Source organism: Anser cygnoides, chromosome 4, assembly GCF_040182565.1.
Source record: "Anser cygnoides isolate HZ-2024a breed goose chromosome 4, Taihu_goose_T2T_genome, whole genome shotgun sequence".
Classification (NCBI taxonomy): domain Eukaryota; kingdom Metazoa; phylum Chordata; class Aves; order Anseriformes; family Anatidae; genus Anser; species Anser cygnoides.
Window position 1 is genome coordinate 51,316,702 of NC_089876.1, and position 23,589 is coordinate 51,340,290.

The following is a 23,589-nucleotide window of genomic DNA, read 5'->3' on the forward strand; positions in this document are numbered from 1 at the left end:
CATTTAATATTGTATAAATATATTTGGCATTCCCAGAACAAATAACCTTATTTGAAAAAACTCAGTATTCCACCCTAGGTAGTGGATTACATCAGCTAGTTGAATGAACATAAATGAATTCGCAGGTGAAGTTATTCCACATGGAAGATAAGGCATGGTGCCATTTTTCTTCCACTCCTATTCACGTTGGACCCCTGAACAGTGTAGCTCACAATGCAGTCACTGCAAATTATGAAATATATTTCCTGCATTCAAAACACGGCGACTACCCAAACTTGAAAAGCTGCACTGCGGGGGTTCTCCATGGGCCACAGCCTCCTCCAGGCCACATCCACCTGCTCCACCGGGGGCTCCTCCACGGGCTGCAGCGTGGAGATCTGCTCCGTGTGGGACCCATGGGCTGCAGGGGGACAGCCTGCTCCACCAGGGGCCTCTCCACAGGCCGCAGAGGAACTGCTGCTGCCTGCCTGGAGCACCTCCTGCCCTCCTGCTGCACTGACCTTGGGGGCTGCACGGCTGGTTCTCACCCCTCTCCCCCAGCTGCTGTTGCACAGCAGGTTTTTTCCCTTCCTTAACTCTGCTCTCCCAGAGGCCCAACCAATGTTGCTCACTGTCTCGGCTCTTGGCAGTGGCGGGTCCCTTTGGAACCATCTGAAACTGGCCCTCATATAACATGGGGCAGCTTCTGGACTCCCCACAGAGGCCATCCCTGCAGCCCACCACTACCAAAACCTTGCCATGTAAACCCAATACAATTCGTATTAACACTAAGCAACACCTGGAGAACTTAGTTAGCCTTTCAATACATATCCAAAGAAACTAATAAGGCCACTGAATTTGAGAACAGATACTGAGTATACAACTAATTTGTCTGTCCTGCTTCTATTGTAGCCAACCAGCCAGAGACACTTCCTTGGAGGCTACGGAACTGCAATTGTAGGATGGACCCTTTGGCCAAGTTGCTCCAGGCTGTCTTTAGTTCACAATTCTGCTCCCTGGTAGAAACAGGCTGGCAAAGTTGAGGAACCTGTTTTAGAAGAGAGAGTTTTGACCTTAAAGACAGCCAAACAGTAACTAGTGCTACCTGTATCTAGTGCTACCTGCATGTTGTATCCAAAAAGAAACTAGTTAGATTGTGACAGCTTTTCATTTCCCCAGTCCATGCAGTCCCATCCTAAAACTCATTTCAAAACATCTGTTCAATAGGTTTCATTGTTGTCCTTCTATAGCTACTGTAGGATACTAAATCCAAAGTAATTTAGCTGTTGGTCCATGCTCTGATCTAGCTACTGTAGCTATTAGAATAGACAATCCAGCTCCAGTCTTCCAATTAACATGAAATTAACGAAATGTTAAAAAGTTGGATCGCAGGAGTTTATACCTTATATAAACAGTGGTACGCCTAGAGTAAAAATTAGGTCTCAAATTTTATTCTCCATGTAAGCAGATTAGAAAAACTGCACAAATCCAAACAAGTGACAGTTCAGCATAGCAGTATCCAACTGATCTAAAAACTATTGAAAACAACATCTATGCCAAATATCCCCTATCACCATGAAACAGTAGTTATTAAACCTCAATTTAGTGCAAAACATTTCAAACACTATACACTGATCTCTGAAAAGTTTTTATTATCACCCCAAGCTGGTAGATATTACAAAAATAACCCATTATATAATAATGTAATTTTAATCATATGTTTTTTGAAACAGAAAAGAAATAGAAAAAAAGTTTTCTGTGGATATCCCACAAAGCATCGAACTCTGCATTTGTTCTATTCTCGCAGAAAAAAAATAAAGCATCTCCAACACAAGGGAATAGAGTCTTGGCAGCCACATGTTTATGGAAACTTAGTAAGGCTTGAAGGGAGAACGATGGCTATCTGGAGGAGGGGGAGGTGGTGGTGGTGGCGGCAAAAATGGGTACGATGAGTTGTACATGTTTGGGCCCATCCAAGCCATATTTAGATTTGAAGGCGGATGGTGAAATTGATGCATGTCATTACCAGAACCAAAAACTGGAGGAGGAAAGGGATACTGCTGCATCATTGGATTTTCATTTCTGTAAGGTTGCCGGAACACTGGAGACTCATGACGTATTCTGTTGTCTGAATAGTACAGCTGCGGTGGTCTCATTTGAGGTCTTAAATATCCTCGAGGTCCTGATGGTGGAGGAAACGGAACACCAGAGAACTGTCTGTCATGGTACCCCCTTGAATAACTTGAAACAGGCTGTTGCACTGGCTGATGAGCTCCTTCATACTCATCTTTAAAACAAAAAAAAGTTTTAGTATTTTGGAAAGTTTAAGTTTAGTCCTCACAAACCTTTGAAGAATCACTTCTGTCTTCAAAAACAAACATAAATACCTAACCTGTATTGAGAGAGCTTACTACAGTGTACAGTCAGGTCTGTTTTAAAATCATACATCAAAAGTTGAAGTCAATGAAATTGGAAGAGTAACCTTTTCAACAATACTGACAAGTAAAACAAAGAAGTACTGGCAAGTCTACTGTTTAGTAATTAATCTTGACTTATTGGAGTAATATAGAAAGAATGATCCTGAGGGTTGCAAATTCAGTCATTAAGAAGGAAACTTCACGTTCTTCCCCTCTGGGCATTTTCACTTGCATTAACAAACCATGCAAACACAAACTACAAGTATTTTGGAAGCTTCAGCTTAAGACCAGATTTAGCAACAACACACTACAAAGATCAGCAGTCCTTATTCCCATCTTTAGTTTTTCACATTTTCATTGTGCTGCAAACTACTACTGGACTTATTCAATATTAAGCATGTAAGGATATTTCCTTGTATGTCTTCCAAAATTTGTAGTGTTAAGATCCATGTGCTTATAGGTAGGACAGAACACACTATTTTACTTAGCTAACTACTATTCAAATATCTCCTGCAAACGTGGTGTCAAAAGTCATCTTAGTAACAACTTACTACTGAAGACATATCTAGGCAGATGTATGACAAAGACGTTTATCATGTTTAAAGCCGAGGTACCAGGCACTGATTACACTAAAGCGATGTACATCTTTCAGACCCGAGTTGGCATTACAGCAGACACAGGACAAATGGTTTCAACTCAAATTTAATAAAATTAACCAACTCTATCAGGAAAAAAAAAGTCAGACCTAAATCTTTAACCAATTAACTTCCAGCATTCATCTTTGAAAGATTTTTTTTTCCTGTACAGGTCACACTGTAAACATACATTTAAGGTTCATAATGAATGTGCAGCCAGTTTATATGAATGCTGTTGAGAGTATTAACGACATCCATTCTACAGAATTGTGTAAGGACTACATGAAGAGCATTTCAACATTACAAAAAGTTCCAGGGAGCTGCTAAGATATCCAAAAGGCTATAGAATTTAAACAGAAACATGATCTCAAAGATTTTTAGGGTTAGAAATGCAAAAAGTATGAAAGTACATAACACCACAAAGTCACTGAATTTGAGTAACTTATCTGGACCTAATCGTTGGTGCTAGATTACACAAAACAATTTCATCTGTAAAAAGCCAGATCCGCAAAGACAGTTAATACCAAGATTCCTAACTATTTTCATGGGGGATTAGGACCTTTGATTCCTTTGCTGCATCCAGCCCTTTGGGAAGCACCCGTGAAATTACTTCATGTTCTTTTTGTTCTTATCAAAGACTATAATGAGGAACAATTTTTAGTATACCCAGAGTTGTACGGAAGTGCAACCATGTAGAACTCCAGCTGAGACTGAGTTTGTGCTCCAACTCAACAGCTGTCCTTGCTGTTGAATTCCATAGCCAGAAGTAAACCGCAAGTAACATCAACTTTAAAACGTGTTATTTATGAATAACACACACAGTAAATCATAACTCATACTTCCTTGAAACACTGAGAAAGCTCATCCTGTTCTGTTCTCAGTTATGTACAGTAGCTCAATTCAGTAACAGCCTCAGCAAGCCCTATGAAAGACAGGTCTGCAGTAGGCTGGCAGAATAAGGACATGCTGGAAAATAAGCCTTATGCAGTGCAGATAAGCAGAAGCCAGGAGAGAAAATAACCATCAGCTATGAAAGAAGGGATGAACTGTACACAAAGGAAAACAGTTAAAAGGACAGCTGCTGACCTACAAGCTGAAAAGAGGTTCAGTGGTGGTGCCATGCCTAGCAACTGTACTAAAAAGCAGCAAACTCATGGCACAAGTCAGTCCAAGAAAGATTTGTTCAATGGTATGACTAATAATGATTTTTTTCAATGGAAAACCAATGCACAGCAAAAATGAAGCAGACAGAAGCAGCAAACTGATATGCAAGCTATAGCAGAAAAAGAGTGGAGGTGGGTCAGCAGTATTTAAAAGGAAAAGTAGAGAAAGCACAACAGAAGCAGATCAGTAATATCAAAGTAAGATGGAATTTAAAATTTTCAGCCAAAATGACAAAAATGTTTTTGTTACTAGAGACACAAGACAGGACATAGGAAAATTCAGTTATTGCAAACAGCACAGCTGCAAACATACACATGCAAATGATCTGTCAACAGCAGGAAAAAGCAATGAAGAACAGTGTGTATACTATGAAAAACTACACAGTTCACTAATCTATTCCAGGTTTGTTTATCTAATGACTATGATAGGTGAACAGCGGTTCTCAGTGGGCTAAGACAGGTAGTTATTTTAAGGAGAGGTATTAATATGCCTTGGGTGAAAAAGAGCTTCCTTTTCAGGAAAAGGAAGAAATTCCCCATTGACGACTGGCATACTCTCCCTGAATCTCAAAAAAATGGGTTTCCAAAAATCATACATGACTCTCCTTTATCTTCTCCCTGCATTCAACAGAGTAGGTTGAACTTTGGCCACAATGACCTCTGCAATAAGCAAGCTCCAAATTCTGAAAGGTGGCGTGTGCTCTATATCCTTGCTGTGTATTAGCTCACATCTATCTTAGAGGCTTTGAGTCTCCTCTGGCAACTATCCTGCTCTATACTATTTCTTTCTCAGTCTAATGGAAAAAATATACTAATTTTCCTTAAAAGGAAGGAACATAGTCACAAATTCAAACACTCGACTTTGAAAAGTACACAAACATCAACTGTATGAAAACTCAATTTTTAAGATAAACTGTATGAAAAGCACAATGATATCTAACAGATGAAAGCATTCTCCCGTAGTATTCACTCACCTGATGTATTTGTTTCTGATCTGAATTTCTTCCTTCCTTGATTTTGAGGCTTCTTTTTCCTTTGTTTTGCCTCTCTCTCTTTTTCATCATCACTGTAGTCCAAGGCCTGGTTAAAAAAAGGATAACAAAGCCATTAAAATATAAAGAAATGTACAAAGACCTTCAGTTCTAGCCATAAATCATTATTTAGAAAACATTCCATCCTGCAGTCAGCTTCAAAAAAATACTGAAGCTGCACTTTCCTGTTTTACATTCGAAGAGCCATCATATGTTCAGCTGGCTTCTCAACAATCAGAACCTTCACACTCCACAAATTTCTCAGAAGACAATTAGACAATTCTCAGTTATTCCTTCCAATTTTTCTAAAAACAGCAACATTCAAGCACTGAACATACTTCTGCCTTGAAGTTAGTAAGAAAAAGATAACTATTGTATGACACACAACAGATTTAGGCACACATCCTTTTTCATGAATACCTTTCACAGCTTACTGCTAAGAACTGCAGTGAAGATTTTCAGAACTTACAAGCAATTCAACAGAAGTCTACCAAGGATTCTATTTTGCTCTTCCCCATCCAACCCAAAACAAACAATTCACCTAGTTCTCACCAAAATTAAGAGGAAGAGAGTAATATAGCAGTAGCTGAGTGAAACTCTGAGGAAGCTGGCTAGTAATTACCAACAAAAATCTTGCAAGGGGCTACATGTTATTTGAAGTGCAGGTTAGGTGAATTAAAATATGTATTATTTTAATTATGTAAGATTATTTTTATGACCAACAATGAACTCAGCAGTTAAATTTAACTACATTAAACATACTACAGAAAATTAAAATGCATTGACAATTTTAGATTAGTGAGATTCTACTAATGCTATTGAAAGCTGGACAAGAACAGTAATGTTTTTTCAAAGGAATTTTCAATTTTGAAGAATGTCACAATTTACAATAGACTCAATGCCACTGCAACATTTTGTTCCCATTATACAGTGTTTTATTACCTTTAGAACCCTAGCTTACACGTAGAACGAGAACTTACATGTAGAATGAGATGGAGTCATTAATGGCAGCAAAGAAATCTGTCAGCATAATTAGTTGCCTGAAAGACAGCTCCCTTGTGTGACTAAGGGGGTAGGTATGGGTTGTGCCCTTCACCCCCAGTCCCAAAAGGAAAGTTTTTACTCTTTCCTGATGTATCGCTTCAGAGCACGCATTTAAAAGAACCCAGCACGGATACACTGCTAGAAAAAAACCAACCTAAACATTAATTCCGAATACAATTACTTCCTCTTCTGCATAACTGGATTACATTCTTACACTCAAAAAAGCCACAAGGAATACAACAGTACTACATACCACGAAGTAAAATCTTCTACTAGCTTCTGCATTTTTCTAAGGACTAAATACATCGTCCTCCAGCAGAACAGAAGTAACAAATGACAGGTACCTTCTGCTGCTACCTCATTTTCATGTGACATTCCATAAAAGCTACCTCAGAGAAGTCGCAGTTATCTCCTCCTGCTGACCATGCATTATCATCCTATAACCCCAAAGACAAGGCCTAGAGAAATTGTACTGCTGAGTCTACAGCTAAAGTAGGCTAATTACAAGCCTGTGGCGAAAGGAACACTTAATCCATACCTTAAAAAAGGTAACAAGCATGAAAGACCTAGCCAGGATTAAGTTAAGGTTCATGGAAAAATACAACTTCACAGCATCAAAAGAACTGACTCCAAAACTCCATGCAGTTCACTGTGGGAGCTTGCCAGACAAGCTATGGAATCAACTTCCAGCTGAGGGCTCTGAAAGAGCCTGGCTCTATGAGACAATTTCAAGCATCAGTAGCATAAAGTTTAATCTGCACCCCTGTCAACAGCTATTGCCTTCAAAGCAAAAGCTACTTTCTACCAGCTCATCAGCTGTCACAACCTGGTTATCTCAGAGTAAACTAACTACTACAACTATCCAAAGATGAGCCTAATTAAGGATTACAAGATGTTGTGTGTTGTTTTCTACAAAATAGTAAGCATGCACATCACTAAGTCAGAAAGGTGTCACAAAAACCAATTAGGTTGCCCATCCTTGCCAGCAGTGATTTCTTTCAAATCTCCTTCCTTTCTTCCTATCATGAAGTACAGCAAAGTTCCCTTGGTACTTTCAGGTTCTAATGCCCAAAACCACCAGAGTATCATCTTCCAGAAAAAATCTTTTAGTAAATAATTATCAACTTTGGAAAAAACACTGAATCTGTATCTGCTAAAGACTTGACTGCTTCACTATACAACACAGCCAGATTTTAAAGTTACTTAGACACCCACAAATTCAAATTAAGCATTTACATGCTTACCTCCTGAATAGCTTTAAAATGTAACTATGAAACAAAGGAAGAGCTTACCATTAACGTATAAGCACATTTTATATCATCACCAGAAAGCTAGGCTTAGCCAAAAGTATACACAGTCTTCAGTGCTCTGCCAGTCACATACCTACAGTCTAATTCTGTGCAACACTTCTAATTCTCAAGTGATAATTCTTGGTGAGATGTCTTCCCAACAAAGGAAGGAATCTACATTCAGAAGTGTTAAACGAGCATTCTTTGAGAGAAGTTAACACTGCTCAACTTAATTCGGTTTGTGGGAAGAAAAAGTATTTCAAAATCCACCATCCACACCACACTAAATAATGTTCTGGATTGACTGATACATCATCACAGGATCTATCTTCAAGCCTTATAAAAGCTCACATCAAATCTCTCCGTCAAGCCAGAACAATGAACCAGGATAAGGACTGTTAATGCAGTATTGCTTAGAACAACAACAACAAAAAAAAACACAAAAACCCACACCCATGAACAACTAAAAGCTCTTTCCTACCTATAGTTTATATTAGGAACCATACACTGTGGAACTATGCTCACCTGTCAAGCTTTCATAAAATTCAGAAAAAGCAGTTCATTTTAGATCATTTTAGGACACTATTCAAGGCTTCTAGGACTTTCAGCTATTTTGTATAAGTTAGGCTTAACGTAAAAATTGCATGGAAAAATGAGAGCTTTAAGCCAGAAAAAAATCAAGTGTCATGAAGACATCAATAAAACCACCATTTGCAACTGTTATTAAAGAGGAGAATAGTCATGAAAAATAACAAAAAGTCAGTTAAAGTGGTGTTAAAGACCACTAGACAGAAAGGCTGGTCACTGAAGAAGTCATTGGAGATCCTACAATAAGCGATGGTCGTGAAGAGCTCTTGCTTCTGTATCATCATACATGACTGCCTTTGTATGGAAAAAGCTCATCTCCTCTTGTTACACTGGCACTTTAATAGGAAACAGTAGGGAAACCTTAACAAGGAGCCATTCAAAGAATCCAACAGAAGAGGTGTCACATTAATTTAAGAGCTTAACATCCAATCTTGTAGAGTACCAGGAGACCTTTAAATACAAAGGATTGGTTATGGCAGGGTGAAAGGCAAAGCTATAGTGAAAGCACAGCAAAGACAAAAATGCCCTAGCAGAAGCAAAACTACCTGGCAAGGTAATAGTTTTTGCTACTCAAATTTGATCATTCAGGTTGCCAAACACGTTTTTGAAGAACTGGAGAAACTGAGAATAAAGATACATATATTCCAAACTGCAAAAAGCAAGTGAAAAAAAAGGTAACTAAATCTCTCTCCGCTGGCTGGTAGGCCTCTCCAAGAAAAGCAGATGCTCTTTACAACACAGGAAAATGTTATATAAAACTCCTGTCTACATAAAAAATAAACTGCTAATTAATCACACTGCACAGAATGTTTTCTATGTACACTTTCAAAAACAAAACAAACTGTATATACTTACTTCAGGTGGCGGTTCTTGGTCATTCTTCCAAGATGCATCTGACCCCTTCTCCCTAAAAGGAAAAAACATAAAAAGTTAAACAATCAAGAAGTAAGATGTTATACGGAGGATATGAAACATCTCATGTTTCAGTCATGTTGTAGTAACGTATTTCAGGTTAAGAAATAATTTGTATGAAAACTGTACTGTAGCAAGTAGGGTAATACTTTCTTCAAGACTTATCTCGTATACCAGGAGTTACCTGTTTTTAAAGAGGCATTTGTTTTTTCCCACATTATTTCTAAACAAACAGTAATGTATGTGTCAACTTGGGCTTCACCAGACATGCCACTTGAAAACACTTTCCTCTGAGTAGACAGAACACTTCAGACAGCTAATATTAAGCAGCGACCAGTATCCTCCCAACACATCCTTTTAAACCTAAATTGCTTGAATGAATTGGGACAGGTCACCCTTATACCCTTATTTTGTTTTCACAACACATCTCCAGTTGAAAAGAGCAAAGAATTTGTCTAGGAGGACATGGGCTTCAAGCCCATCTATCGCAAAGCAAGTTCAGAATCAAAACCCTAGGCTTGGCTTACAATTCTAGTAAGACAGCATTAACTAGATAATCAGTTAATAAAGATGGTTGTAAAAATAAAATTAAAATGTAAGACAAAAGATATGTAAAGAAGCAAAAACAACTCTCAAAAAAAGTTCTTGCCCAACAAGAATTTTGAAGTGGTGCCATTTATTTCTCTCACCACTTTAAGAACTCCATTAAAAAATCAATTCATTTCATTGATCAGTAGCAACTTTGGAACAAGTTTAAATTAGAAGTCTGTCAAATATGCTTCTTGAAAATTAAATATATTTTGGTCTGTAATTTCAAGACAATCTTTACTTATGCAAACTAAACAAAATGCTTAAATGCATACTTGTAAATTGTAGCCATGTAAGTTTAAAAAAGTGTTCTATATGAAATACCTACAACCAATGCTCTAATAACCGAGTGTTACGTAATCAGCAAGTCAACAAAAATCAAGCTACAATAGGAACATCAATGTACATGACCAACTCTAAGCAGCCTGGACTTAAACAGACACGAAAGACAGCCCAAGAGAATACAGGCAACTCACCTGGAGGTACTTTGTTTCTCAATCCCTACCCATAAAACTGAAGCTCAATCTTTATGTATAGTTAGAAAACCTTGAAGACAACACCACTGTGATTACCAGGAAAACATCTCAGTATGTAACCCATTAATTTCTAGGCTTTAGAAAACACTCTACCAAGGCAATGAAGAAAGGAAGAATATATATTACGAATTAACTTCATTGTTTCTTCCTCTCACCTTGTTATTTCAGGGTAATAAACTCCCTCCAGAAATACCAGAGCATAAATAAGACTTCAAAACCTGTGGTAATTAGGCAATATGTAGTACTACTAACTGCAAAATTCACGTCTTAAGTTTTCCTAATCTTAAAGTAGCTTATCTCACTCTGCCAAGGCAGCCTTCACTGTTTCAGCAAAACAAAACATTTTCCATGGTTTGGGATACTTAATCTCCTACAAAGAAGACGATACTAATTCTTAGATTTCTGAATTCAGGTACTGTAAGATCTAGAAGTCTAACAAAAAGGTGACTCATAGGAATCATGAAAATACGTGAGCTTCTTTAGAATTATTGTGTTTCAGTCAATGCAGGCAAAAATCCACACATTACTTTTAGTAAGTCATTTTGCATTCAAGAAAACTTTGCACTATCTACTAAATACTGATACTTCCATTATCTTTAACGCATAAGGCCTGTTCACACCACTGCAATTTTGCACAATGCAAGCAGATCTTAAAAAAAGCTTCAAACTTAAGGTTTTTTTAGATCTTAATTCTGATTGCTTTCCATTTCAAATCACCACTACAGTTCTGAGTAGCATTTTTTAAAACTTTCAGCTGACAACACTTCACAAACCAATCTGCAGAGCAAAGTAATCTAATCAAGAGCAGGAAACAAAATCACTGGTCATCAAATCTGTAATCCACAGTCCAAAAGCCCTACCATGAAGCACTGACTGAAGCTGAGTTTTTCTACTGTCCATGCCATCTTGGTTTCTTTATATAGATGTTACAGCAGAGATAAGACATGGAAATTGTTTATCCGTTTCCGCTGGCAGGACCTATCCTACCTGCCTTGTGAAAAGGCAACTTCAACAGATAGTATCAATGGTGTCACAAGAACTTAAGAACCTTCACTGACAAAATACATCAGAAATAAAAGTTTCAGTGAAATAATACTGAAACGGTACCTGGTTACTTTGGACTAGACACATTGATCATTTTTATGCAAGGCAAGAAGCAAGGTCTGACACATTGCTCAACTGCCGTGATAAGACATGAAAGTGTGAAACATCTTACCTAGTGTTTAATTTTGTACCACGTATGATAGTCAAGTATTACTGAAATAATACAAATAGTTCCCAAAACTACTTGCAAAACATGCAACAAATTAGAAAACTAGTCTCACATCTCAGACGCTGAGTTTGGCCTACAGTTATTCATGCAGTAAGCAGATGATTAAGTCTGTGCAACTACTGTGCTCAGTAACAAAGTTTACTAGCACAAATCAAAGACCAACTGGCTGCAGAAGAACAAAGCTTTCTCACTCTACTGCTTCGATCTATTTTAAATGTCTCCACTGAAAGTGATGTATATTTTTCTTTAAATACCTGTTGCTTTCAAAGAAAAAAGACTTGCAGGCCTTGCTATGTCCTTGATCAATGAAAAAATTCAGTAAGAATACTGGCAGAAGTTGTAATTAACGCAGACACCAAGTGTTACATTTTTTTCTGCGATAGTAGGTCACATGAGAACTAATCCTAACAAATAGACTTAGTCACATGTGTGACAGAACTTAAAACCTATAGTTATTTCAGACATTTCATTATCAGAAAATTAACGTTTTGCCAACAGTTATTATGCCCTATTTTTTAGTCCTTGTCTTTGAGTCCTCATCTTTGAGATGGTAACAAACCATACTCATACATCCTACTTTCCTCAGGTAGACTAATACTATGAAGAAGTTTCTGAACATCACCCTACGTTGTTGCTCAAATCCACCACTACCACCAAATCTACAGTAGGTCATTTTCACACAGAGTTGTTCTCCATCTGCACAACTTATTTTTTGATAATTAAATTTAAATTCTGGCCTTTAAATAAAAATACTAAAATTTTAAATCGTTCAGAATTCACAGAAGTTTAAAATGAAGTATTAAACCACATTAATGAAACCACTAAAGCATCTGCAGAACAACAAAATCCAAACAGTTCAGCTTGCCAAACCCATGTACATGTAGGAGAAGATACAGGTAGAGGAAATATCAATGAAGGTTTTTCAAAAAAAAAAATCTGGTTATATTTTAGGTAATAGTGACTAGAACAGAATAAAAACTTTTATTACTGAAATTTAGTAACTTTATTATATAAACACCTTAGAAGCCTATAGTTTACAGCTATTCTAACTGTTCTGAGAAGTCAAACCATACAACCCAGTTATTACTACACAGCTGAGAACACCTAAAAAAAAGTTTTTGTGTCAGGCTTAATCCTCCAGTTTTTCACTCAAGGCTAAACTTTGATTCAGCATTTTCAGCTACATTAAAAAAAAGTTATAACCAGATTAGAGAAGATGTGCTACTTACTGTCTCAGTTTCTCTGCAAATATATACTGGGTGAAGTCCTGCACTGATGGAGCAAAATACATGTTATCTTGCACATTAATACTTTTTTCTTTGATATGCTCAGGGCTGTTAAATCGTAACACATAAAAGGGATGCATAACAGGACCAAATATCTCAAATATCTGAAACAGACAGAAAAAATCAGTTTTAAATACATCACCAAGATTAGTTAAATAATTTGATCATAAACAGCTATGAAGCTTTAACATAATTTGCATTTAAGAATTGATGTGTTTTTAAATTGCAGCATCAAATCAAGTTATTCTCATATTTTAGCTTTTGACCATATTCGTTTGACGGAGTATTTCCCCAGCTACTGTTGAAGTTTTAACTTGGAAAGGTTTTTTTCACATGCTGATACTGCCTTCGCCCAGCCAACTGCACTGCTTTCACTATCTGTTTCCTTCACTTTAGTAATCTTTCCTTTTTTCAGACCTCTATTCCTCTCTCTCGATTATGCTTTCAAATCTGAGCAAATCAACACCTGAACAATCTCCTGGCTGTTTTACTCCTGAAGTCCAGCTCTATAAGATTCCTTTATGTTAGTTCCCATGTCTTTTCAATGGAGAACAGAATTCTGAGATGTATGGGACACCTCCAATTTGTTTTCCAATGTTCCACTCACATGTAGTACAGACAAATATTCTGGTACTGACAGTTCTAGGTGATGACTTACTTTCTCCATAGCGTATACAGAATTCAATGTAATATCCCTATCAGGAAACATTCTTCTTAAAGCACATACTGGCCTAAACCTGTAACACCGGAGTACATATACATAACTATTTCTGTTTTTTCCTGAAAGTCAGCTTTAATTTCTCCAATCTTTGCCTCAAGTCCTGGCAATAAAAGAGCACAGATTATTATTAAAGCAACCTCTATCTCCCATATGCACTCTTTTCAAATGGCAGAAATTCATCACACATTGTCATTCTATATGGATGCAATGAGTTCCAGGCTTGGAATTTTTAAGATTAAAAAAAGCAGATGACTACAGAACCAGAAGCACAAAGAAAAACTATGCATAAATGACATGCTGTCTTTCATTTAGTTGACTCAAACACTAGCTGTTGCAAAGTAATACTTTTAATTTTAGAGTAACAGGTTTTTATGCTTTACACACACACCTTTCCTGCAGCTTGCCGATCTTCTTTAAAAATTATGCTTTCCTCATTTATTGGAGGTAGGCCTCTCAGAGATTCAATTATTACTACAATGGGAAAAAAAAGCAATTAGAATTATGTTTCAGGAGCAGTATGTACTTAATTGCAAGGAAATAAAATCACACAATTATTTATAAACTAAATGTCAGAGCTTCACCCTACAATTCTTGCACACATGCAAAATTTCTTACAATCATTTAAAACATTCTCCAGTGATATGAGTGAGAAGATTTACACTGGTTTATAGAATTATTTTTCTCCAGAGCTGGAGAAAGAAAGGACATCACATGTCAGATACAAAAGAGAGGTCTCAGATACATATATGTGAAATACCTGTTGCATTTCCTCAGGCTGTTTCTTAATCGAGTGCACAGCAGCAATAATTTGTGGGGGAGGCTGTGGTTTGTTTTTTTTTGTGTATGGGAGTGTAGATGCATGTGCATATTCTGCCTTAATACTCCAAAAAAATAATCCACCAGAAAAAAAGAATAGAGATAGCTATTAATTCCCCCAGTAAGTAAAAAAAAGATGCCAAGCAGGGCAATCACTGCAGTAACCAGGAGCGTCATTTATCATTTCTGTATACAGATATGCAATTTGAAATATTTCTGCACTTTAATGTCATACAGTAGTCTCATACTACATTTGGGCCTAATTCATGATTAATGATGGTATGAGTGGTCAAACTGAGCAAGTCGTTCTAGCACCTTAAAAGATGAAACACTTAGGAGACTTACGTACTTAGAAAGGGACAGAGAAGTATGCTTTTCCTGTGTTAAATACACAATTTGATGATATACAGGCTATGAATCAACTTTATCTTTAGATTTTCCAGATTCGAAGAAAAAGAGCTTACTCTTTACTGGAGTCTTTAGAATACTTCACTCTCATTTTTTTCTGTTTTGCTTAAGAAAACAAATATTGTCTTCCTTTACATTCAGTAGAAATTGCACTTAAAGCTGTCAGCGGTCTAGGAGCATCACACTCAAAAATTCTGATTCTGAAGGTAATCTTCTCCACCTCTAGAAAATAATGCTCAATTAACCATTTTCAATTCTTCTCGATCATCAAATATTCAAGCACTTAGCATCACTTTAAGACTCCTCCAAAAACTAACAAAATCTTCTAAACTTACGTAACAGAACTTAAAGCAAACACCTCCTCAAGCGAAAACTCCTAAAGCTCTGCTGCTATTTCGATCTGCAAACGTGATATGCCAAGCAAGCCTGTGACAATGCTACAGACTTCACAGTTTACTGGATTTTGTGAGATTTGGAAATCACTTTATTTTTTTGTCTACCTATATGATAAAATATACAGCGAAAGAAGCCAGTATGTTGCTTAATTCTCATGAGAAATATATCCTACAAAAAAAAAAGGCGAAAACACATTTGACCTACAGTTCCCCCTACCCTAGCCCACCAAAAACCTTTAGCTTCTATACTCTCCCAGGACCCCAGAATGCAATCCTAAGGCAGGTTTGCTATACATATACACCAAAGCTGTTTACTTTCCAGGCTACAACCCAGACAGGGAATTTTTCTGTTAAGCACCTTGAAGCAAAACACAGCAAAAGTTCTGTTAAATGTTGACACATTGAACAGAAGTTAATGTTCACCAAAAGAACTACCATCAACTACTGTGAAGCACACATTAACCTATGTTTTTCTTCCCCTGAATTGACTTCATAGTATGCCCGCTTACAGACATCACCACACTGCAGATTTTATCAAAAATCTCTACTGTTTTCTGTAACAATCTTCCAAGTATAATCAAAGGGACAGAAGGAGTTCAGGATACTGATTACTGTGCTAATAGTTTTGCAATTTCCAAGTCTTCAACACACGTGTACCAGATACAAATTTGGTATACACAGGTTTCAATTTAGTTCAAGAATCAAAAACAACCCACAGTTAGTTGACAGAATCCCTGATTTGGCCATAAACCAATTGAAATTGAGGCCTCTCAGACTCCTATTTCCAGAAGAACTGAAAAGAAAACATGTAGATAGAAGAAGTCACAAAGCAAGGCAGAAAAAGCAGGAAACAACATATATTGGGGTTTTACTACACATAGACCTTTACTTCATATTTGTTTACTATTCTGTTTTCTAATGTTCACCAACCAACGTAAAATCAGCAGTGCATACATTTCAGTTACACAAAGCAGAATGCAGATTCAAGAAGTCACCTAGCAGTATACAGACAGGATGTCTATAGAGGTTCTATTCACCACTAAGGATTGGAAATTGAGGACAATTTTCAAAACCGAAGTCTTTAAAAGTAATTTCATTTAAGCATTCACACTTTAAACCTAAGGTAAGAATAGCTATAAACTATCTCTTGCTTATTTATCTTTTAAATTCTTTTCAAACTATCCTTTCAGCTGAAAACAGCCCTCATTACTATGAATAAATGAGAACAGAGGAGTAAAACAGAACAATAATGGCCAGACAACTACCTTCTATTCTTTCAAGACAGCTTCTGGTCAAAGATTGAGATGAACTCTAACCAACAGCAACAACAAAATTGTAGATGAATAACCTGTGTTGCCTGGAGTCTTTTACAGTGTAAGAATTTTTAATAGCAAAAGATATTTGCTTTATTCTTTTGTTTCCCATTCAACATAAATATACTATTTTTAAATTTACAATTCTCCTAGACAAATTGCTTTAAAAGCAGTTCAAGCAGCATGGAGCACTTCAAATAAGCTTAAATACAAATACACTAAGGAAGTTTCATTAATAGCAGCTTCTGCGAAACTTATTTCACATCCCAAAAACTGAGGTGCCAGGTATAGCTGAAAAGATCCCTAACTGCATACTGCCTACAGCCAAGCGTACATCTATTATGTGTCTCAATCTCATTAAGCTTACCCTCCAGCATCTATAAATCATGTTAGTCATGCTGTCCTATGACTCTATGACTGCTGATGCTGGCAGCCTGCATTTGGTCAAGGTGCCAGAAATGGGATGAACCTGTGGGGGGGCGCAAAATGATGAACCTACTCAAACTACCAATTACCCAACAGATGCCGCTATATTAAGTCTTTTCTGCTCTTATCTATTAAGAAGGAAGCACTTGGAACTGTATTGTATAGTACCTTTGCTTTCACTTACACACCTTCTGTATCTTCAGAGGTAATTCAAATATAGCATTTACAACCTTTGGATATCAAAATACTGCAAATACTCAGTCTTATTGTTGCCAGGATTAATGCAAAGGCCATAACACAAGGTGAGAAAAGGCTTTTTATTCAAGTTAGAACATTGAAGTTCCACAAAAGCATGTGCAAACAATACTCATTTAGTAGTAATCTGTCCATTAGATCAGTTCTCATTTGGTAACCTGCTGCCCCTTTTCTGAACAAGTGCAGGAAATCAACAGAAATGTTTAACAGCACTATCAAACAGAATGCTGCAGTACTGAAACTTTGGAGGAACAATTAAGTACGCAACTAATGTACAGATAAACACAATTTTAATTTAAATGTAAACATATTTTGCCTACCTAGCTGCTCAATGATACTGGAAACTGTCCCAAAGAGCTTCAGTTCAACATTATCAGGTAGAATTAAAGATAAGTCTTCAACTGGAGGCAGTTCCTGAAAATACGAAATCAATGTTCAGAATATAATCTTGTCATACATTCACCGCTTTGTTGCTACATAAACTTGACAATCAGAAAAACCTCCTAGCATTTTGAAGATGTCATTAAAAATCTAGTTTGATTCGTCTTTCAGAATAATTCTAAATGAACTCATCCTGGGGGAATGTCACTTTTTAAGACATACTTTCTATTAAGACAGTACTCCGTGTATTTCCATTGCAACTGAAGTAGACATCAATTTTATTCAAATGGATAAAGCCAGCAACGGATAGATGTTTTCTTCATTTCTTCATATTTCTGTCTTCTTAACTAAACAAATCACTTTCAACATACAATTAGATAACCAGTAATCACAAAACAGACAATTTAGTGCCTTGACTTCAGACCAATACAAAGGATGTCAAGACATCTTTAGCTGAAAGTTCTATTTGGTGGAGGATAATCAGAGAGCAGCTTCAAGAAAAGTGCAGAACTTCAGCTACACAGATGAGTACCACACAGAGAATACACAAAATTTTAAACTTTGCCTTTGATAGCAGATTTTAACGCTTGTATTTGAACTTGAACACCAAACTCATCATTCACCTCCAATGTACTCAAACTAGTATTTCTCCGTATGTTACACTCCCGTTATTTTGACTATATGGAATAAAACCTATGGGCAACTAGTGTAAGTTACCTTCAACATCATCTGAATTCGGAAAAAGAGTCCAAATTTTAGCAGTTAATTGTACTTCTAGAAGTTCATCTCCAGAAACAGAAGAGCTACCAGCAGAAATAAAGTTTGCCTCCAACAGAAGAATCTTATTCTGTCTCTCATCAAAACTTCACCTTATCTTCATTTCTCGACAACCAACCTGAGGCCAAATCTTTTCTGTATTATATAACATAGCATCAGAGCCAATACACACAAATTTAGAAACACTGCTCTCTTCTACAAGACGGTGAGTTTTGTAACAGTAAGGAAACTTCACTGTTAAGACTAAACTGAGTCATGGATGCTAAAGCAAAGGCCAAACACCAGAAGGAACAAAGCTAAAATTTCGATTGTGACTCTCAAACTGAAAAACTGTGCCACCTATCCTACTACCCACAGTATCTGCCCATCCTGTACATCAAAGCAGAAAGTTTCTAAAACAGTTCCACTAAGACTCCTTAGTGGGTGCAGGTTTTTCCCCTACGCACATATTCCAGTTAAATACTTTTTTTCCTCCAATCTTTGACCCATGCCTTTGTCAGTCACCTGCTGCTGGGGACTTTTGGGGGGACAGATTTATCTCCCACAAAAAAATAAAAAGCATTACATTTTTAACAGATGCATTTTAATTTTAAAATCCTATTTCCTCTAATTTACATTGGCCAATCTACAACATCCTTACACAAAATAATTTTAACGCTGTACTGTAGCTTAGTAGAAGATACAGTAAATAGTTGCTAGAACTTCAGTTCTTATCAACTATCACTGGCAGAAAGTTACAGCTTTGATCAACCAATTAAATGAACCTAGCCTGGGGTCAGTAGTTAAAAGGAAAATGAATTTTTGTAATCACTTGGACTTGAAGGTAGAAGGCTAACAAGATGAGAACAGATCAACAAAGCATTTTCATATTAACATGAATTTCATTTAGATCAACAATTGAGATCAAAGGTAAATAAAACCTGCTAACTACATCCATTTGAGCAGGGATTTCTGTTCAGAAGTCCAGCTCTGTAAAAAAAAAAAAGTCAATGAAGCACTTATAATGGTTCTATTATTACCAGACCTCAAAACGTCTCAGAAGTACACATAGGCAGGAATTGCTCTGTTTTTTTTTTTGAAAACAAAGCATTATGTTTCTCAATCTTTGATTAGATTTAGGGGTAGAAGAACACCCTATCAGCTTTTCTTTACTCCAAGTGTCTCTGGATAAACAGTTAAGAATTTAACACAACACACTCCCATCTCCTGTTGCTGCTATGCGTGTCAACGATTTCCAGTCATCTAGCACCACATTACAAACTCTCACAGACCACTGAGATCAAAGATAATTTTGATCTAAGCGGTATTTGCTCAGAGTTTTCACACACATTTCTAATCATTTCACACTCTTTTCTGGACTTGCTTTTAATTCCAGAAGTTTTATTTATTTTTTTTTAATAAAGGGAACAGATCTACTGTATGGAGAACGTATGTTATTAATGTAAAGATTGTCTACAAGGTATTTTATTATCATTTTATTCATAATCCATTACAAATGATGTATAGTTATGCAGAAACTGACTTCTTTTTATAGATGTTAGCTGTAATTTTATACAAATATGAACCTAAAATGAGCTGTGTACCTCACTTCAGAGGCACCTTAATATACCAAAAAGAACACATTGTACACTAGTAACTGTGCTATATATATGAACTAGTGTAAAAATGTACATTCGATCACTGGGTTGGGTTTATTTTTTTTTGCAACTTGAAAATATATCAAGTTGAATTATTTACAGATAAGCTACTTGAAGAAATGTTAAAGGACACCACTTTTTACTTACATCAAGAGGCAACTCGTCTTTTGTTTTAACACACTGTCTTCTGTTATCCTTCTCATTTGGATGATCATCTTCATCAGACACTGTTGATGAAGAAGAACACGAAGAGGAGGAGGATGTAGTTGATGAACTGTCTGAATCTGTGTCACTAAATGAAACAAATTTGGGAGTTAAAATACGGACTCCTACATGAAAGTTAAAAAAAACACCTACATCATACATCAGTCAACTACCTTTGGACAGCAGGCATTTTTCTTAACTGTATAATAAGACCTGCAATCCTTCCTGATCCAACAGCTCACTGGAGAAGATCACTAAAAAGCTGAGAAAAGTAATGCTTCAACATTTCAGAGCAAATGCTAACTCTAAGAGCTCGCCTGGGTGCCCACAAGAAGTTTTGAAAGATAACATATTAAGCTACCTACTATAGTTCAGTCACTCTTGCTACACAATCCCAACATTAGCACAATCCTAAGTGAAAGTAAAAAATATATGTAGTTATTCCAACGAATGTATCTTGCAGTATTAAAATTTATTTATATGTATATATATATACATAAAATTTTTGCAGATAAAAGACGTGGTTTTTGTAATTTTTACTGGCATAATAAGTATTTATTGCCCAGGACCCTTAATATTTCAAGCAAAAGGCAAAATAAAAAAGCAGTCATTACTCATGTTCACGTTTCACTTACCAAAAGGTTTCCTTCCTCACGAGTTGGAGGGAGAAACAAACACACAGAACAGTCAATCCTGTTGACTGAAAACACTACTTACAAACCTTTAACAAACACACACTGAGACAAACATTTGTAGGCTTGCACCTGTGTTTTAGTACCCGATCTGACAGTTATAGTGTAGGATTTAGAAGCAGGAAAAAATAAAATACAGAAAACACTCCCGTCTAGATATTTTAATATTAAATCACCTTCTTAACAAGCGCATTGATGGCTTTCAATTATCTGTTGTTGCAGTTTTTCTAACAATTGCTAATAGTAAAGACAACAAAAAGTAACACTTTCCTGACCAGATCCTTTGAAAAAGGACTTCTTGGAACAAAATCAACGTAGCAAAAAGACTACTGAAAATCAAGTAGTGAGGGAAAAAGAATAGAATGAAGTGTAAGAAGAACAGTGAGGTATGTGTTGTAGTTTAAAGTTTTCAGATAAACGTTTATAATGAAGTTATGACAATCACTGCAACAGATTTTGGAAGCAATAAAGACTACAGATGAAGTCCCTACAGTCAGAAAGATTAAGTCAGGAAACTCGCTGATGTACTTCATGATGTTCTAGGACAATCTGAACTGAGCAAACCAACTACTTCCACAATCAAGCTTTACACTATTAAACTGTTAATGAAGCTCAAGTGGAGAACGTTATCCTTCTTAGGCATCAACTTCTGCTAGTTAGAAGAAGCACGTGGCAATCTCACATTATGGAACTACAACAGAAGGCGGACACAAAACTCACTGAAGCTGAGAAAAAGCGTGCAGGCTTCAGAAACTGAAAGGCAGCTTACATCTAAACAAAGTTATCCTTCAGTATGCTGAATCATAAAGCATAGATGAGGGTAGAAGCCGAATCGTTTTACAAAAAACACACCGGTTTAGAACACGCTTTTTGAACGAGATGTAAGCGAGATGTCGGCATTAGAACAGGAGTCAGGTCTGCAGCCGCTTCACCTTAAAATCTACGTTCAGACTTTTTCAGGTGTCTTGTCAGAGAAAGCAGTTTAGAGGCACCCCGAGGGCACCAGGTCAAGCACCACACTCACATGATGGCGGCCCCACCAAGCACGATGCTCTAGAAACCAAGAAACTCGTGTTCTCATTAATTCCTGTGCCGCTGTAGTCGTCGTTTTGGAGGCGTATTAACGGCCGGGGGGCCGGTTCCCGACCCTCGAAGCGCCGCAGGGCAGCGCCGCGCCGTTACCCCGCTCCTAAACTCACCTCTCCGAGTCCGCCGCCACGGCCGGCTGGGAGCAGGACACCGCCTCGCCCGGCGGCACCACGGCCTCATCTCCCCTCTCGCCCTCCCGGGGGCCAGGAGGGCCCGGGGCCGCCGCGCTGGGATCGAACGTGAGCGCCTCCAGCTTCGCCGCCACCTCCCGCTGCTGCGCCTCCACCTCCCGCTGCTGCGCCTCCACCTCCCGCCACTCCGCCATCTCGCCCCGCGCCGCCATCTCGCCCCCCCCGCACACGTGGCCCCTTCCGCTGCCGCCGCCTCGCCTGGGCCGGGCGGGCCCACGGAGGAGCGGCGCGCATGCGCGAGGGGCAGGCGGCCGTCGGCGCCGAGCAATGGCGGGCTCGGTAGTCAAGGCGCTGGGCGGGGTTACCTGGGGCGCGCCGCGGTTGGCCGCCGCTTTTTGGGAGGGGGCTAGGGGCTGCTCTTATAAAGTGGGGGCAGGCGCCGCGGGTTGTGTCGGAATGTCGTGCTGAATGAGTTTTATGATTAAATCGATATTTACCACTGGTATATTAGGCTTGCTCAAAAAGGAAAGTTAGAGTTAAATGTTTCTCTTGCATGGGTGTGTTTTGGGGACCTAGTAGGATGTGAGTCTTAGTAATTCGAATATGCTGACAACACACAGGAGATCCATGTAATTAGAACTTAAAAAGTTGAAAGCTCTACACTATCAACTTTTTATAATAATACCTGACGCTACTACAGTAACCCTATAATAATACCTAGCTCTACAACACTGAACCGCATCCTCAAGATTACCAAACTATTCACCACAACATACATGAGCACTTCTATAGCAGGTTTGTCATAAATACATGCTGTTCCAGAGCCAGAGGGGTTTTTCAGTGTCTATCCTGTGCCTCTCACAACTCTGCAGGGTAGCCTGCTGGTGTACTGGGAGTTTTTCCTCTTGGCACCCTGGGATCTGGCATACCAGGTGTCTGCTCCTGTAGGAGAGAAAAGAGTAATTCCTCCTGCCCTTCCCCATGTTCAGACTTAAAGCTTTGTCCTATGACAGTGACTTGGGAGGCAAAATGCATGCCTTTTATCGAACACAATCCATCCATGGCAAAACCCAAAAGGTGTGCAAAAGACAAGCAACATCTAGAGGTCACTTGGGACTGTGAACCTGCAGAAAAGCCCCTTAAGCCCAGACTCCAAACCACAACTTGACAACCGTACCCCTTTTGCAAACAGTATTTGATCCCAACCATGACAGAGCCTCATCACGCTGTCCTGTGGACTGACTTCCAAATCAAGAGCTAAAGCTGTTTTAACTCCCAGGCAACAGGTGAGCAGCAGAGTGCAATATAATTCTGAGGAGGAACATCATGAATAAAACCGTAAGAGAATTATGTGTGATGAAGGCAGAGTGCAAAGAAGACTGGGATTTGAAAGTATGATGAGAGCAGAGGAGAGTGAAACTCATTTCCCTGTGCATGTTTTCCATGTGATAAACTTCCCCTCCAGCTCTGAGAGAACTCTGTGCTCAGGGCTCAAAGGGTGCTCAAAACAATTCCTTGTCCTCCAGACTGCCTGGGCAATGCTGATTAAAATGCCAAAAGAGTGCTTCACAAATACCCCAAACAGGTTCAAGTGAGCATCTGC

At 38.0% G+C, this 23,589-nt stretch overlaps 1 protein-coding gene across 1 annotated transcript; it reads right to left on the reverse strand.

The window, feature by feature from the left end:
• Positions 1-1,414: 1,414 nt before the first annotated feature.
• NAF1 (nuclear assembly factor 1 ribonucleoprotein) lies at positions 1,415-22,398 on the reverse strand. The gene is made up of 8 exons (XM_048076167.2): positions 21,966-22,398; positions 20,018-20,162; positions 17,396-17,489; positions 13,851-13,933; positions 12,685-12,845; positions 9,002-9,053; positions 5,169-5,274; positions 1,415-2,266 (listed from the first exon to the last, which is right to left on the reverse strand). The coding sequence occupies exons 1-8, from the start codon at positions 22,196-22,198 to the stop codon at positions 1,851-1,853; spliced, it is 1,290 nt and encodes a 429-aa protein (XP_047932124.2). The 5' UTR covers positions 22,199-22,398; the 3' UTR covers positions 1,415-1,850.
• Positions 22,399-23,589: the final 1,191 nt, after the last annotated feature.